The sequence below is a fragment of the Manis javanica genome, chromosome 4, assembly GCF_040802235.1.
Source record: "Manis javanica isolate MJ-LG chromosome 4, MJ_LKY, whole genome shotgun sequence".
In the NCBI taxonomy this organism is placed as follows: Eukaryota; Metazoa; Chordata; class Mammalia; order Pholidota; family Manidae; genus Manis; species Manis javanica.
The window spans coordinates 95,660,711-95,672,952 of NC_133159.1; the positions used below are offsets into that span (position 1 = coordinate 95,660,711).

General features: G+C 36.9%; 1 protein-coding gene across 1 annotated transcript in view; it reads left to right on the forward strand.

Moving 5' to 3' along the window:
- Nucleotides 1-12,242, forward strand: part of PTPN22 (protein tyrosine phosphatase non-receptor type 22) — an 84,222-nt gene that overhangs the window by 32,195 nt on the left and 39,785 nt on the right. Inside the window, exons 3-11 of the mRNA XM_037005372.2 lie at nucleotides 87-163; nucleotides 326-421; nucleotides 858-896; nucleotides 2,494-2,565; nucleotides 2,682-2,741; nucleotides 3,332-3,474; nucleotides 4,745-4,811; nucleotides 5,629-5,706; nucleotides 8,108-8,194. Coding sequence (XP_036861267.2) covers nucleotides 87-163; nucleotides 326-421; nucleotides 858-896; nucleotides 2,494-2,565; nucleotides 2,682-2,741; nucleotides 3,332-3,474; nucleotides 4,745-4,811; nucleotides 5,629-5,706; nucleotides 8,108-8,194 — 719 coding nt within the window. The remainder of the gene's footprint in view (nucleotides 1-86; nucleotides 164-325; nucleotides 422-857; nucleotides 897-2,493; nucleotides 2,566-2,681; nucleotides 2,742-3,331; nucleotides 3,475-4,744; nucleotides 4,812-5,628; nucleotides 5,707-8,107; nucleotides 8,195-12,242) is intronic.

A 12,242-nucleotide genomic window follows, 5' to 3' on the forward strand; every position in this document is an offset into this window, starting at 1 on the left:
TGCTCTTTCCAGTATTAGTCACTGACTTGCAGGAACCTTCTGACTAAGGCCTCTTAATTATACTATGTCTCTCTTTTGTGTTATAGATGATCATAGCCGAGTAGAGCTGTCCCTGATAACCTCGGACGAGGAGTCCAATTACATCAATGCCAACTTCATTAAGGTACATTCTGAATCCTGTATTTGTCTAGGCACCTAAAAAGCAGGGGGTGGCAATCCTAGACAATATTTCTCTAGGTACCTAAGAAAAGTTGGGGGGGATACTAGACAAGAAGAAGAGGGTATTATTTGTAGCCACCCCGTGTTAAGTTCCATTGCTCCGTAGGGAGTTTATGGACCCAAGGCTTATATTGCCACCCAAGGACCTCTGCCTATGACTCTCCTGGACTTCTGGAGGATGATTTGGGAATACAGTGTCCTGGTAAGTGCACAGTTGCTTTTGCTATTCTATTCTCTAGTTTTTACGGAAGGAGAGGGTAGAGTGTCGGGATATTTGATTGATGTTTTCTATGTACTAAAATCAGTGCTTTTTTTTTGGTCAGTTGCTAGAATTTCATTATTCAGGCACCTTTTAGTCAAAAATCACAATATCACTCTTGTTCAAGGAAATGAAAGTTCTCATCTTGACAGGTTCATTTGTTAACAAGAACTTATTGATTTGAATAGAGAAAAGGGAAGTGAGGGCAGAAAGAAGGGTGGGAGCAATATTTTATAATTTCTCGGGATTTCTTTTTTGGTTAACAAACACAACCAAATAGAAAAAAGAATAATTAACACTTTCTGACCCTGGAACTCCTGTATTAACTGCTTATTTCTAACTATATCAATCTTTAAATTTCTGTCTTTCATCCCCCCAGATCATTGTTATGGCATGCATGGAGTTTGAAATGGGGAAGGTGAGTCACTCTCTAGTATACCTAAAGGTAAAGGAAAGAAGAAAAAGTAGGGGGGATATTGGTAGAGGAACTCTCCTTACATGTACCTCAGTAAAAATTACGCTCGTCTTCCTAGTTTTCAGTTTGAGAATGCCAAATGACTCCCTAAACTTTTTTATTCCTGAGAACCCCTTTTGTCCATTTTCCCAGTCGACTATGTCTTATAGTAAAGATAAGGTATGCTTTTTCAAGTAACAAGTCATTTTCCCATTTTTATTAGTCAGACATCTTTAACTGTCAGTCAGAGCTTCTAACCTATGCTGTCCAACATGACATCCATACTAGCCACATGTGAGTACTGAGCACTTGAAATATGGCTAGTGTAACTGAGAAACTCAAGTGTTTTGCTTTATTTTAATGAATTTAAACTGAAAAACTGAGAGCCAATCAGTTACTGGAAAACTATGTTTGGAACAACGTAGGTATATGAATTTATTTCAACTATAAATTTAACAAAAATAAAATATTTCCAATGAAAATGTAGTATATCAATTGATATGTGCTATAAATATAAAATACATGCTGGATTTTGAAGACTTGAAAAATATCAAATATTTAATATGTATTTTATCTTTTTTGGATGTTTTTTGATATATGGGCTAAGCAAGGTATATCATTAAAATTCTTTCTTTTTCATTTTTGAATGTGGCTACTAGAAAACTTAAAATCATATATGTAGCTCCAATTATATTTCTATTGAACACTGCTCTTCTAACCCACTGTTGCCATTCTGAGTTGATACAATTCCAGTTAAAATCAAGGGAAATTTGTGTTTCAGTTAGCGTGTGCTGCTTTGTTTTAGTAGGCATGTGATTTCTGTTAATCTTTTGAAATACCGTAGTCACCCATTATTCCCTGGAGATATGTTCCAAGACCCTCAGTGGATGCCTGAAACCACAGATAGTACTGAACCCTATATATACTACTTTTTCCTATACATACATACCTATGATAAAGATTAATTTATAAATTAGGCACAGTAAGAGATCAACAGTACCCAACAGCAATAGAACAAATATAGCAATATTCTGTAATAAAAGTATGTGAATGTGGTCTCACTCAAAATATTGCACTGTGCTCATCTTTCTTCTTGAGTTGATGTGAAATGATAAAATGCCTACATGATGGGATGAAGGGAGGTGAGTAGTGGAGGCACTGTGATGTAGTGTCAGGCTACTACTGATGTTCTGATTAGAAGGAGGATCACCTGCTTCTGGACGGGGATTGACTGCGGGTAACTGAAACCATGGAAAACAAAACTGTGGAAAATGAAACCATGGGTACAGTGAGGAATACTGTAGTGAAAATGTCAGATTCCTATTTTCACTTTTTCAGACTTCTAGAAAGTCTGTGATTTATCTATCCTTTAATGTTTGTTTTCCCATCCTTGGAAATTCCAGACCATGATTTTGGGGCCAAAGCCCAAGGGGGTTAGAAGTTCTTAACCTAAGGTGAAAGAGGAAGCCGACTTTGCTTCCAAATGAGGGAGCGGGTGTTGTTGCCCAGAAACAATTAGACTGTATGGAGGGAAATCACTGCATTCTGCTTTGTTCAACAGAAAAAGTGTGAGCGCTACTGGGCTGAGCCAGGAGAGGTACAACTGCAGCTTGGCCCTTTCTCCGTCTCCTGTGTAAGTATGGTGCCTGTTGCCATTATGGCTGAGCAAATGCTCCAGGATCTACTTTACAGAGAGTAGTCTTTGAATGTCAGTCTTTGAAATAGCTAATATTTTAATTTACTTCTTAGGAAGCTGAAAACAGAAAATCTGATTACATAATCAGGACTCTAAAAGCCAAGTTCAATGGCGTAAGTATAGAACAGGAGTGGTAAACTCAAAAGTCTACAGAGATCAGGCAGGTAAATGTATCTGCATGTGACTCAGATTGGGTATAAGTCAGTGGAGGGTGGAGGGGCCTTTGAAGTTCTCAGCAAAAACTCATATTCAAAAGAGCACTTTGGTGTAATCTGTGCTCCCCAATCTATTCCGCAGCATAGCATACACATAAAATAATGATGTCTGTAGGGTGAATAGAGGCTGGGAGCCAACTTGGGAGCTCAGGCTCCCAAATTTCTTGAAAGCAAAGGGATGTGATATATCAGCATGCCTGTGACCCCTTTGAAGCACACCAGTTGGGAAGCTCTGGTTTGGACCATCTTCATATCTACCTCCTCTTGTGAGTGGGGCAGATAGGGACAGTCCCACAGTAAGAGACTTGAAATCACTTTTAATTGTTCTCAAAAGGCACATGGTCACCAGAGATCTACAGAGAAGAAAACTGCACAAATTGCAAATAGGATATAAATGCTGCTTAGTAGGTCAGAGTAATTTTGTGGTAGAATGAGGTGGAATCCTAGTCTTTTATTCTGAAACTCTTTTATTCTTGCTATTTTTATAGGAAACTCGAACTATCTACCAGTTTCATTACAAGAATTGGCCAGACCATGATGTGCCCTCATCTATAGAGCCTATTCTTGAGCTCATCGGGGACGTGCGTTGCTACCAAGAGGATGACAGTGTTCCCATATGCATTCACTGCAGGTGTGATACTGTCTTGCCAGTGGGTTTCAGTCCAGACAAGTTCACTATGGATTCAATGTGACCAAAGAAATGACAGTAGAATGTTCTTGGGGTGAAAGGGTTATACCCAACTTTATGTCCAGAGTGGCAGGTCAATCACTAGAATCCTATTCACTCAGAGTGAGTCTGCATGCAGCAAGCCGGTCTCTGCCTCTGGGCCTCTCTGCCCACACAGCCATCCTCTGGGCCTCTCTTCTCAGAGCTGCCATCAGTCCATCTGCTCTGCTCTCCTGAAGCCTTGCAGCTGTGCCACTGTGTCGCCCAGAGCACTGGGCAGGGCTCTTTATATAGAGTCAAATACAATGTATTGCCCACATGTGTATAGTGAGCTAACCAACCAGGGCCAGGTGAGACTCCTGGCCACAGGAACCTTCATTTTGTCCACAGATACCCAGAACAAAGCAAATGTCACAGTCCAGGCAGGACTGTGCTCTAACTGAAGGAAGACTAACTTTGTTGGAATTTAAGGTGGTATGAGCAATAGGATGCAGGCTCCTAATCCAAGCCTCACCTTTTCTAGTTGATCAAAAATGAAATGAAGCTTACAAATGAGTAATTGAAAGAGAAAAAGTCAATAGCAGAAACAAATTATAATAAATTCAACTTGAGCATGTGTCCTGCCAGGGGTTTTCAGCCCAGGGCAAGTTCACCCTTAATTTGGTGAGACTGAAAATGACAATGAAACGTTTTTGGGGTGAAAGGGTTTATACCCAACTTTATTCCCATGGCGGCAGGTCAAACACTAGAATTCCATCCACCTCAGAGTAAGTCCACATGCAGCAAGCTGGTCTCTGCCTCTGGGCTTCTCCGCTCCCACATCTCAGTCTCCACTCTCCTGTGGCCATGCAGCAGCCCAGAGGACTGGACAGGGCTCTTTATATAGAGTCAGTAACAACATATTGCCCACATGTGTGTAGTGAGCAAGAGGACCAGGATCAGGTGAGAATCCTGACCGTAGGAGCTTTCATTTTCTCTACAGCATTAAGTTAATATTTTTCTAAGTTCCTTGTGAACAGTACAGCTCTAGAGACTGTAGAGAGAAACTCCTAGAATCTGTCCTGAGATTCAGCATGGCATGTGCCAATTGACAAAGATGCTCTTGGAAATGGTAAAGTTTAGAAAGTTTTACTGCCAGGTTTCTTATTCCTCAAATCTGCTAGTGAATATTTCCAGCTACTGTCAATGATCCATTCTCTGCAACTATACACACTTCTGTAATCTTTCATTTCAGTGCCGGTTGTGGAAGGACTGGTGTTATCTGTGCTATTGATTATACATGGATGTTGCTGAAAGATGGGGTGAGTTTCCCCAGGCAGGAACTTCCCACTTGCTCACTCTGCAACTTTCAAACTTAGGAATTGTTTGGTTCTTCAAAACATTTATCTCCATGATTCAGCTTTTCTAGAATATTCACTTGTAGACCCACTTTGTCAGATGATTAAATTAGTTCCTAAGTGGATGGTTCTCAGAGTGTGGTCCCCAGCCAAGCAACATTAGCATCATGGGAGAACTTGTTAGAAATGCAAAATCTTGGGCCCCACCTCACATGAATTGAAGCAAAAACTCTGGAGGTTGGCAGGAGGTGGGGTAGCCAGCAAGCTCTCCAGGTGCTTCTGATGCATACAGTAACCTGAGAACCACTGCCCTAAATTATGTAGTTACTTTATCCAAACTGTTTTAGCAGATGGACTCAATTTACCACAATCAAACTGTGTATTCCAATCTATAAGTCATTTTTCTAAAGTCTAATAGGAAATTGGGAAGAATTAAATATGGTCTTTGGATCTTTCTGCCCACTATTTCATAAAACTCTCATCCTTAATCATCTACCAAGCCTTCTTCCTCATTATATCTTCAGCTTTAGATATTAGGTCAACCCATGTGAAATCATTATGAAGAGTTTCTTCAGACTTTTCTAGGGAAAACACCTGGCTCTAAATCATGGCACAAGTGATGAGAAACCTCATTAGTTTTAAAAATGCATTCTTTTTCCGATATTATCCCATGTTTGGAAAGCAGATATCATGGAAGTAACAAGCCTATGAGAAAGTGGCAATAATTTATAAACTAAGGTAGGAACAAAGAAGTAAGCTTCTTTTCCCTTTTATTTGATAGATAATTCCTGAGAACTTCAGTGTTTTCAGTTTGATCCAAGAAATGCGAACACAGAGGCCTTCATTAGTTCAAACTCAGGTATGGACTGTGGTTGACTGTATCACAACATGTGCTGAGTCCTGCTCCATCTCTGTTTAATAGTAAGGCAACCCCAAACAGCGAACTGCTTAGCTATAACACCAATTTACTCTTGAGGGCTTTAATGCAGTCCCATTTCCTCTGACTCTAAATATCCAAATATTTTCTTGTATCCTTTGTCCTGGGTCAAATTCCTTTCATTTCTTATATTTTACAGTCTGTTCAGAAAATATTAAGAAACCAATATATTTCTTACAAAAGATGTTGAAAAAAATTTAACAAGCTGTTTGACTTATTAGAAAGAAATAGCTAAGTCAGGTTAACTTGAAATTTTGTAGTAGCAATTCATTTCTGAAGCCATAGAAAATCAGGGATTTATAATTCGTCCTTTATGAGGTGATAACAGAATCTGGAGAATATAGTCTATATGCTCATTTTACAAAATAAAGAAAAATAAAAGTAAAATTCACTATAATCATCACCTAGAGGCACCCACTGTTACTATTTTTCTAGAACCTCTTCTGGTCCTTATTGTATGCATATTTAAAAAAAAGAACAATCACACACTATATATGATAATATATAATACAATATTTTAACCCACCCCATTTACTCACTCCATATATATGTGAATGAATATGCTCACAGTTATTTACTCCATTTGGAACGTTCTTCCTCTGTTTTCTCTTCTCTCCAGCTTAAGTTCTAATTCTTAGGTAAAATATTCCCAGCTCAAAGCTCTCGCTCCCCAAAATATTAATCTCATCCCTATTTCTACATCAATAATTTTGCCCACATTATAAATGGTCTGTCTTTAAGATAGAGTTTAGCATTCACCCATTCATTCCTTCATCAAATGTTTACTGGTATTAGGTAACAGACACATTCACATAATTTGTTAGAACTACTTTTTACTGCTTAAATAGCAATACTTTAAAGTTTTTACAACACTTAAATATGAACTTGCACGTAAGTTTAGATGTAAAACAATTGACAGTGGCAGCTTAGATAGCCTCATCTAGAAGCAGTGAATAGAGGGGAAAAAGTGAAGAGCTATTATAATACAAACTTTCTGTTTGGCCCCCACAGGTTTTTCCACTAATAGCTAGTGGAAAAAACTTTTTTCATGTGTTGACTGTAGGTGTTTTCTATATTCAACCTGTGAGGGGGAAAATTTATGTGAAATGAAAGCATTGGCTGATTTGGTGTTAGCACTTAAGTAAGACAGATCCATGTGAATGTATGGACTCTGGGAAGTATGCAACCCAGTTGTATAATATTAAATTGTAATACTGAATGAGTAAATAAAAACCATGCTCCATTTTGGAAAAAGTACATTTTAGGTCTACTTTTAAGAACTGGAAGATAGCTGAAACAATTTTACGTTTAGCTTTTCTGTTTTGGCATTATCAGTGACTAGCTGAACAAATATCTTACCAGTTGTAGCTGCTTTTTTTGACACTACTCTACCCAGGAAATAACACTGTGACCAGGTGAGTGCTTCCTGTCTGGTGTTTCTCTTTTCTAAAAAAATTGAAAAGTGTACTGATGACCGTGCAGGGTGAAGTAAACTCTGCCCCATTCTCCTGCTAATATTATCTTTGGAGAACTTGTACTTTATTTGTATAAAAACCTTATACAGTCTCAGGGAAAACCCTGAGTAGGTCCATTCAGATGAAAAGTAGACCCCAAATCAAGTGCAGGTACAGAGGCAAAAATGGAGTAGTAAAAACCCATAAACCTTATAATTATGGGAGTTTCATTTCTCTATGATCCTTATAACCACCAATTTCCAAAGTGTTCAGTGGTCTACTTTTCTTTGGTATCTTTGCTAGGACACAATTTCTGCAGCATGATCTAAGTGCAATGTACTAAGGGTCAGAAGATTCAGGTTCTAACCCAAGTCTTGGAAATTACATCTGAATGGTTAGGGATCGTAGCCTAGCTACGTTATATAGCAATTGTGAGGGTCAAGTTAAATAATACATATTGAGGCTTATAGATATACTTTTTTCCAGGAAAGATGAAAGTGGCTTACAAAAACATACATCCTGGATGAAACAAAAAATTTTAAATGTGATCAAGGGAAACAGAATTAGAGGGATGATGGTGGAGGAAAAGATAAGAAAGTGGGGTTAGAACATAAAAACATGCTACACTGTCCTTGAATATTAGCTGGCTCAAATATTTAGCTGTTTCCAGCAGCCTAAAAGTGCTTTGAAATCTGAAATGGGCTACCTAAACATAAGGCACTATAATTAAACTTAAGTTGCTGGTCTTTTCAAGTCTCCTGTACTAAGATTTGACTGGTGTTCATATTCCTGAAATTTGGTTCTCCAGATTTCACCTCACCAAGTTTTTGTTTGTTTTCATTTTTTTCTGGTTTGTGATGTCCTTTCAGGAACAGTATGAATTGGTCTACAATGCTGTACTGGAACTATTTAAGAGACAGATGGATGTTTTCACGGATAAACACTCTAGAACAGAGGTAAACATTAAGCTTGATACTTTGTCAAGTTTTTTCCCCCATGTTCTATTTTGGTCAAAGGATCTCAGATAGTTACAGGATTTATTATTTATTTTCAAAACTAGTGTCAGATGTGCATTGGGCCGTACTGCCAATCTCCTGTTGAGAAGTAAAAATTCTATGAAGTACTTTAATTTAGGGAATGAATCTCTTGATTAACTTATCACATACAATTTCTAGCTAAATTTAGAAAGAATAAGAGTCAAAGGGCAAGCATATATTCTGCTCCCAAGTCACACAGTTATGTGGTGAGTTAGCAGTGAGTGAAAATTACAAAGTGAAATCATAGTTGAGTACAGATGTGATTTTTCAGGTTAATCTAGAATCATTTTGATTGCACATTTTGAGGATCAAACTTTGAGAATATTTTACAATGCCCAAAGTATTTTTAGCTGAAGGTCTTTAGTATAAAAACAATTATGACTTGACCAAATTCCAACTTTAAAATCTGAGCATTCTAGGATATACTATTTTGATATCATCACAAAACTTGAAAAGTCAAATACTGTGTAATCACAAAGTATTAGGTTCTGAACAAACGTTAAGGAGACAAAATTACTGATTTGTCATCAAGGTGTATGTAATATATACATATTAATTCTTAATGTCACATGGATTATGAATCTGAAAAATTCACTGAGGACCTACTGTTTTCACAGCTTTAGGAATACAAAGTAAGTCATAAGTCCTATCAGTTGAATGATGAATCATGGAGAGGGAAAGAAAGCCAGAAAAACTGGTCAGGCTAGAGGATGAACTAAGCAATCCTATATTTAATTCCATAGTTAACTCAAAGGAGAGACAAGGTGGTGGAAGGACATGGAAAGAAGAATACAGTTGCCAGAAATTGTAACTTATATCCAATTCATGGCTATTTCACTGGCTAGTATTCCCAGACCAAGGTTAAATAATAGAGGGTGATATGGATGACCTAATTTTTGTTATTCTATTTTTTTCTTTTTTTAATTGACATATAATTGATATACAGTATTATCTTGATTTCAGGTCTACAGCATAGTGATCTTACAATTATATACATTACTAAATGATCACCATGATAAGTGTACTTATCATCTGCCAATATACAAACATCTTACATTATTGATTATATTCTCTATACTATACTTTTATCTTTGTGACTAATTTGTTTTATAACTGAAAGTTTGTACTTTAACCCCTTCACTTATTCTGCCCATTCCTCTCCCTTTCCCCTATGGCAACCACCAATTTGTTCTCTGTGTTTGAGTTTATTTCTATTTTGCTTGTTTGTTTATTTGTTTTTCTTTTTAGATTCCACACATAAGAGGAAACATATAGTATTTGTCTTTGACTTCTTTCACTTAGCATAATACCCTCTAAGTCTACCCATGCTGAAACAAATGGCAATATCTTTTTTTATTTGTTCATCTATCAATGGACGCTTTGGTTGCTTCCATACTTGACTGTTTTAAGTAATGCTGCAATAAACATAGGAGTACATATATATCTCTTCAAATTAGTGATGTTGTTTTCTTCAGGGAAATTCTGAGAAATGGAATTAATGGGTCAGATGGTATTTCTGTTTTTAGTTTTTTCAGAAACCTCCATACTGCTTTCCATAGTGGCTGCACCAATTTATGTTCTCACCAAGAGTGTATAAGTGTTCTCTTTTCTTCATTCCTCACAATACTAGTTATTTCTTGTTTTGGTTTTTTTTTGATACTAGTCATTCTGACTGGTGTGAGGTAATACCTCATTGAGGTGTTGATTTGCATTTTCCTGATGACTAGTGATGCTGAACATCTTTTCACGCATCTGTTGGCTATCTTGTATGTCTTCTTTGGAAATATGTTGATTCAGGTCCTCTGCCCATTTTTTAATTGGCTTATTTGTTTTTTTTATGGTGTTGAGTTGTGTGCATTCTTTATGTATTTTGGATATTAGCCTCTTATTGGATATTATCATTTGCAAATATATCTTCCTGGTAAATAGGTTGCCTTTTCATTTTCTGATGGTTTCCTTTGCTGTGCAGAAGCTTTTTAGTTCAATGTAGTCCCACTTATTTATTTTTGCTTTTGTTTCCCTTGCCTGAGGAGACAGATACAGGAAAAATTACTAATGCTGTTGTTCAACCATTTACTGCCTATATTTTCTTTTAGGGAGTTTTATGGTTTCAGATCTTATATTTAGGTCTTTAGTTTACTGCAAATTTATTTTTGTGGGTGGTGTAAGACAGTGATCTACTTTTCATTCTTTTGCATGTAGCTGTCTAGTTTTCCCAACACCATTTGTTGAAGAGACTTTTTTCTATTGTAGATTCTTGCTTCCCTTGTCATATACTAACTGACCTATAAATGGCTTATTTCTGGGTACTTTATTCTGTTTCACCAATTTATGTGTCTATTTTTGTGCCAACACCACACTGTTTTGATTTCTGTAGCTTTGTAATATAGTTTGAAATCAGGTGTGTAATACCTCCAGCTTTATTCTTCTTTCTCAATATTGCTTTGCTTTTGTGGTTCAACATTTTAGGATTTTTTGCTCTACTTCTGTGAAAAACGCCATTGGTATTTTGATAGGGATTGCATGGAATCTATAGATTGCTTTGGATAATATGACCATTTTAACAATATTAATTCTTCCTATCCATGAATATAGACTATCTTTACACTTATTTGTGTCATCAACAATTTTTTCATCCAGGTCTTATAGTATTCATAGTATAAGTCTTTCACTTTCTTGGTTAGATTTAGTCCTAGGTATTTTATTCTTTTTGATGCAATTATAAATGGAACTGCTTTCTTAATTTCTCTTTCTGCTAGTTCATTATTTGTATATAGAAATGCAACGGATTTCTGTATATTGTTTTTGTATCCTGTGACATGGGGAGCCTCTCCCATGGAATTCATTTATTAATTCTAAGAGTTTTTTTGGTGCAGCCTTTAGTTTTTTTGCTAACTCAATTGGATATATTTATTTTTAAATTGTTGAAAGAATGTACTCATTAATTTCTATTTTATTAAGAACTTGTTTCAGAAAAAATGTTGAATTCTGTCAATTGCATATTTTTGCATTTATGGAAAAATAATATGGATTTTCTCCTTTGACTTATTAATACAGTCATATAATAGGATTTGTTAATATCAAACCATCCTTGTACTCTTAAAATAAACCCTTCTTGAATGAAGAATTTTAAAAAATATATTTCTGGAGTACATGGGCTAATATTTTATTTAGGTTCCAGGAAATGCCAATGCTCAAATTTATCCTGTAACAATGCCGTGGCTCCAGACAGTTGGGTTGCTTGGAGGGGCCCTTAGTTAGTAAATGGGAACATAGGAAAATAATTCAACTTCCCAGAAAGGGAATTGGTTAAAGCTAGCTAAGTAGGACTTCTGTTTATGGGAAGTGTTGAGTAGACATACTTTCCCCTATTCCCACTAAGTACAACTAGAAACCCTGGAGATCTATATAAAATGAATGTAAGAAGACTCTGAAAGATGGAGAGCAGATAGACCAGCTAGGGACCTTAAGACTTGAGGAAAAATATGATAGTGAGTTCCTTGGGTTTCTGTTGTATCATATATCCCAGACTTGGAACTGAGGAAGCAGACAAACAAAACAAGACAAAACAAAGCAAGAAAAGCCTGCTCTTTCTTGAGAAAGAACCAGGAAAGTGGTAGCCCTGCAAGATAGGAAGGTTTTAGATAATAATCACTTTCCTTCAGTCAACACCAAAGAAAAAAAAAATGGCCCCCAAACCCACCTATGCCAGCAAAGACCGAATGGGATCCTAGATAACCCTCTTTCCCACAAGACAGTAATTAAATGCTGAAGTAGTGTCAGAGAAGGCCAGGTAGAGAGCTAGCACTTTCATCCCTCCAGGCCCGCAATGAGTTTTCCCTGTAGTGTCAGTGGAGACCATATGGGGAGCCTGAGCTTCCACCTGGCAGTAACACGGCACCCCAGTGCCTTCCTCCTGAAGTAGTATCAGAAGAGGCCTAGAGAAAAATTAGGACTTTTACCATCA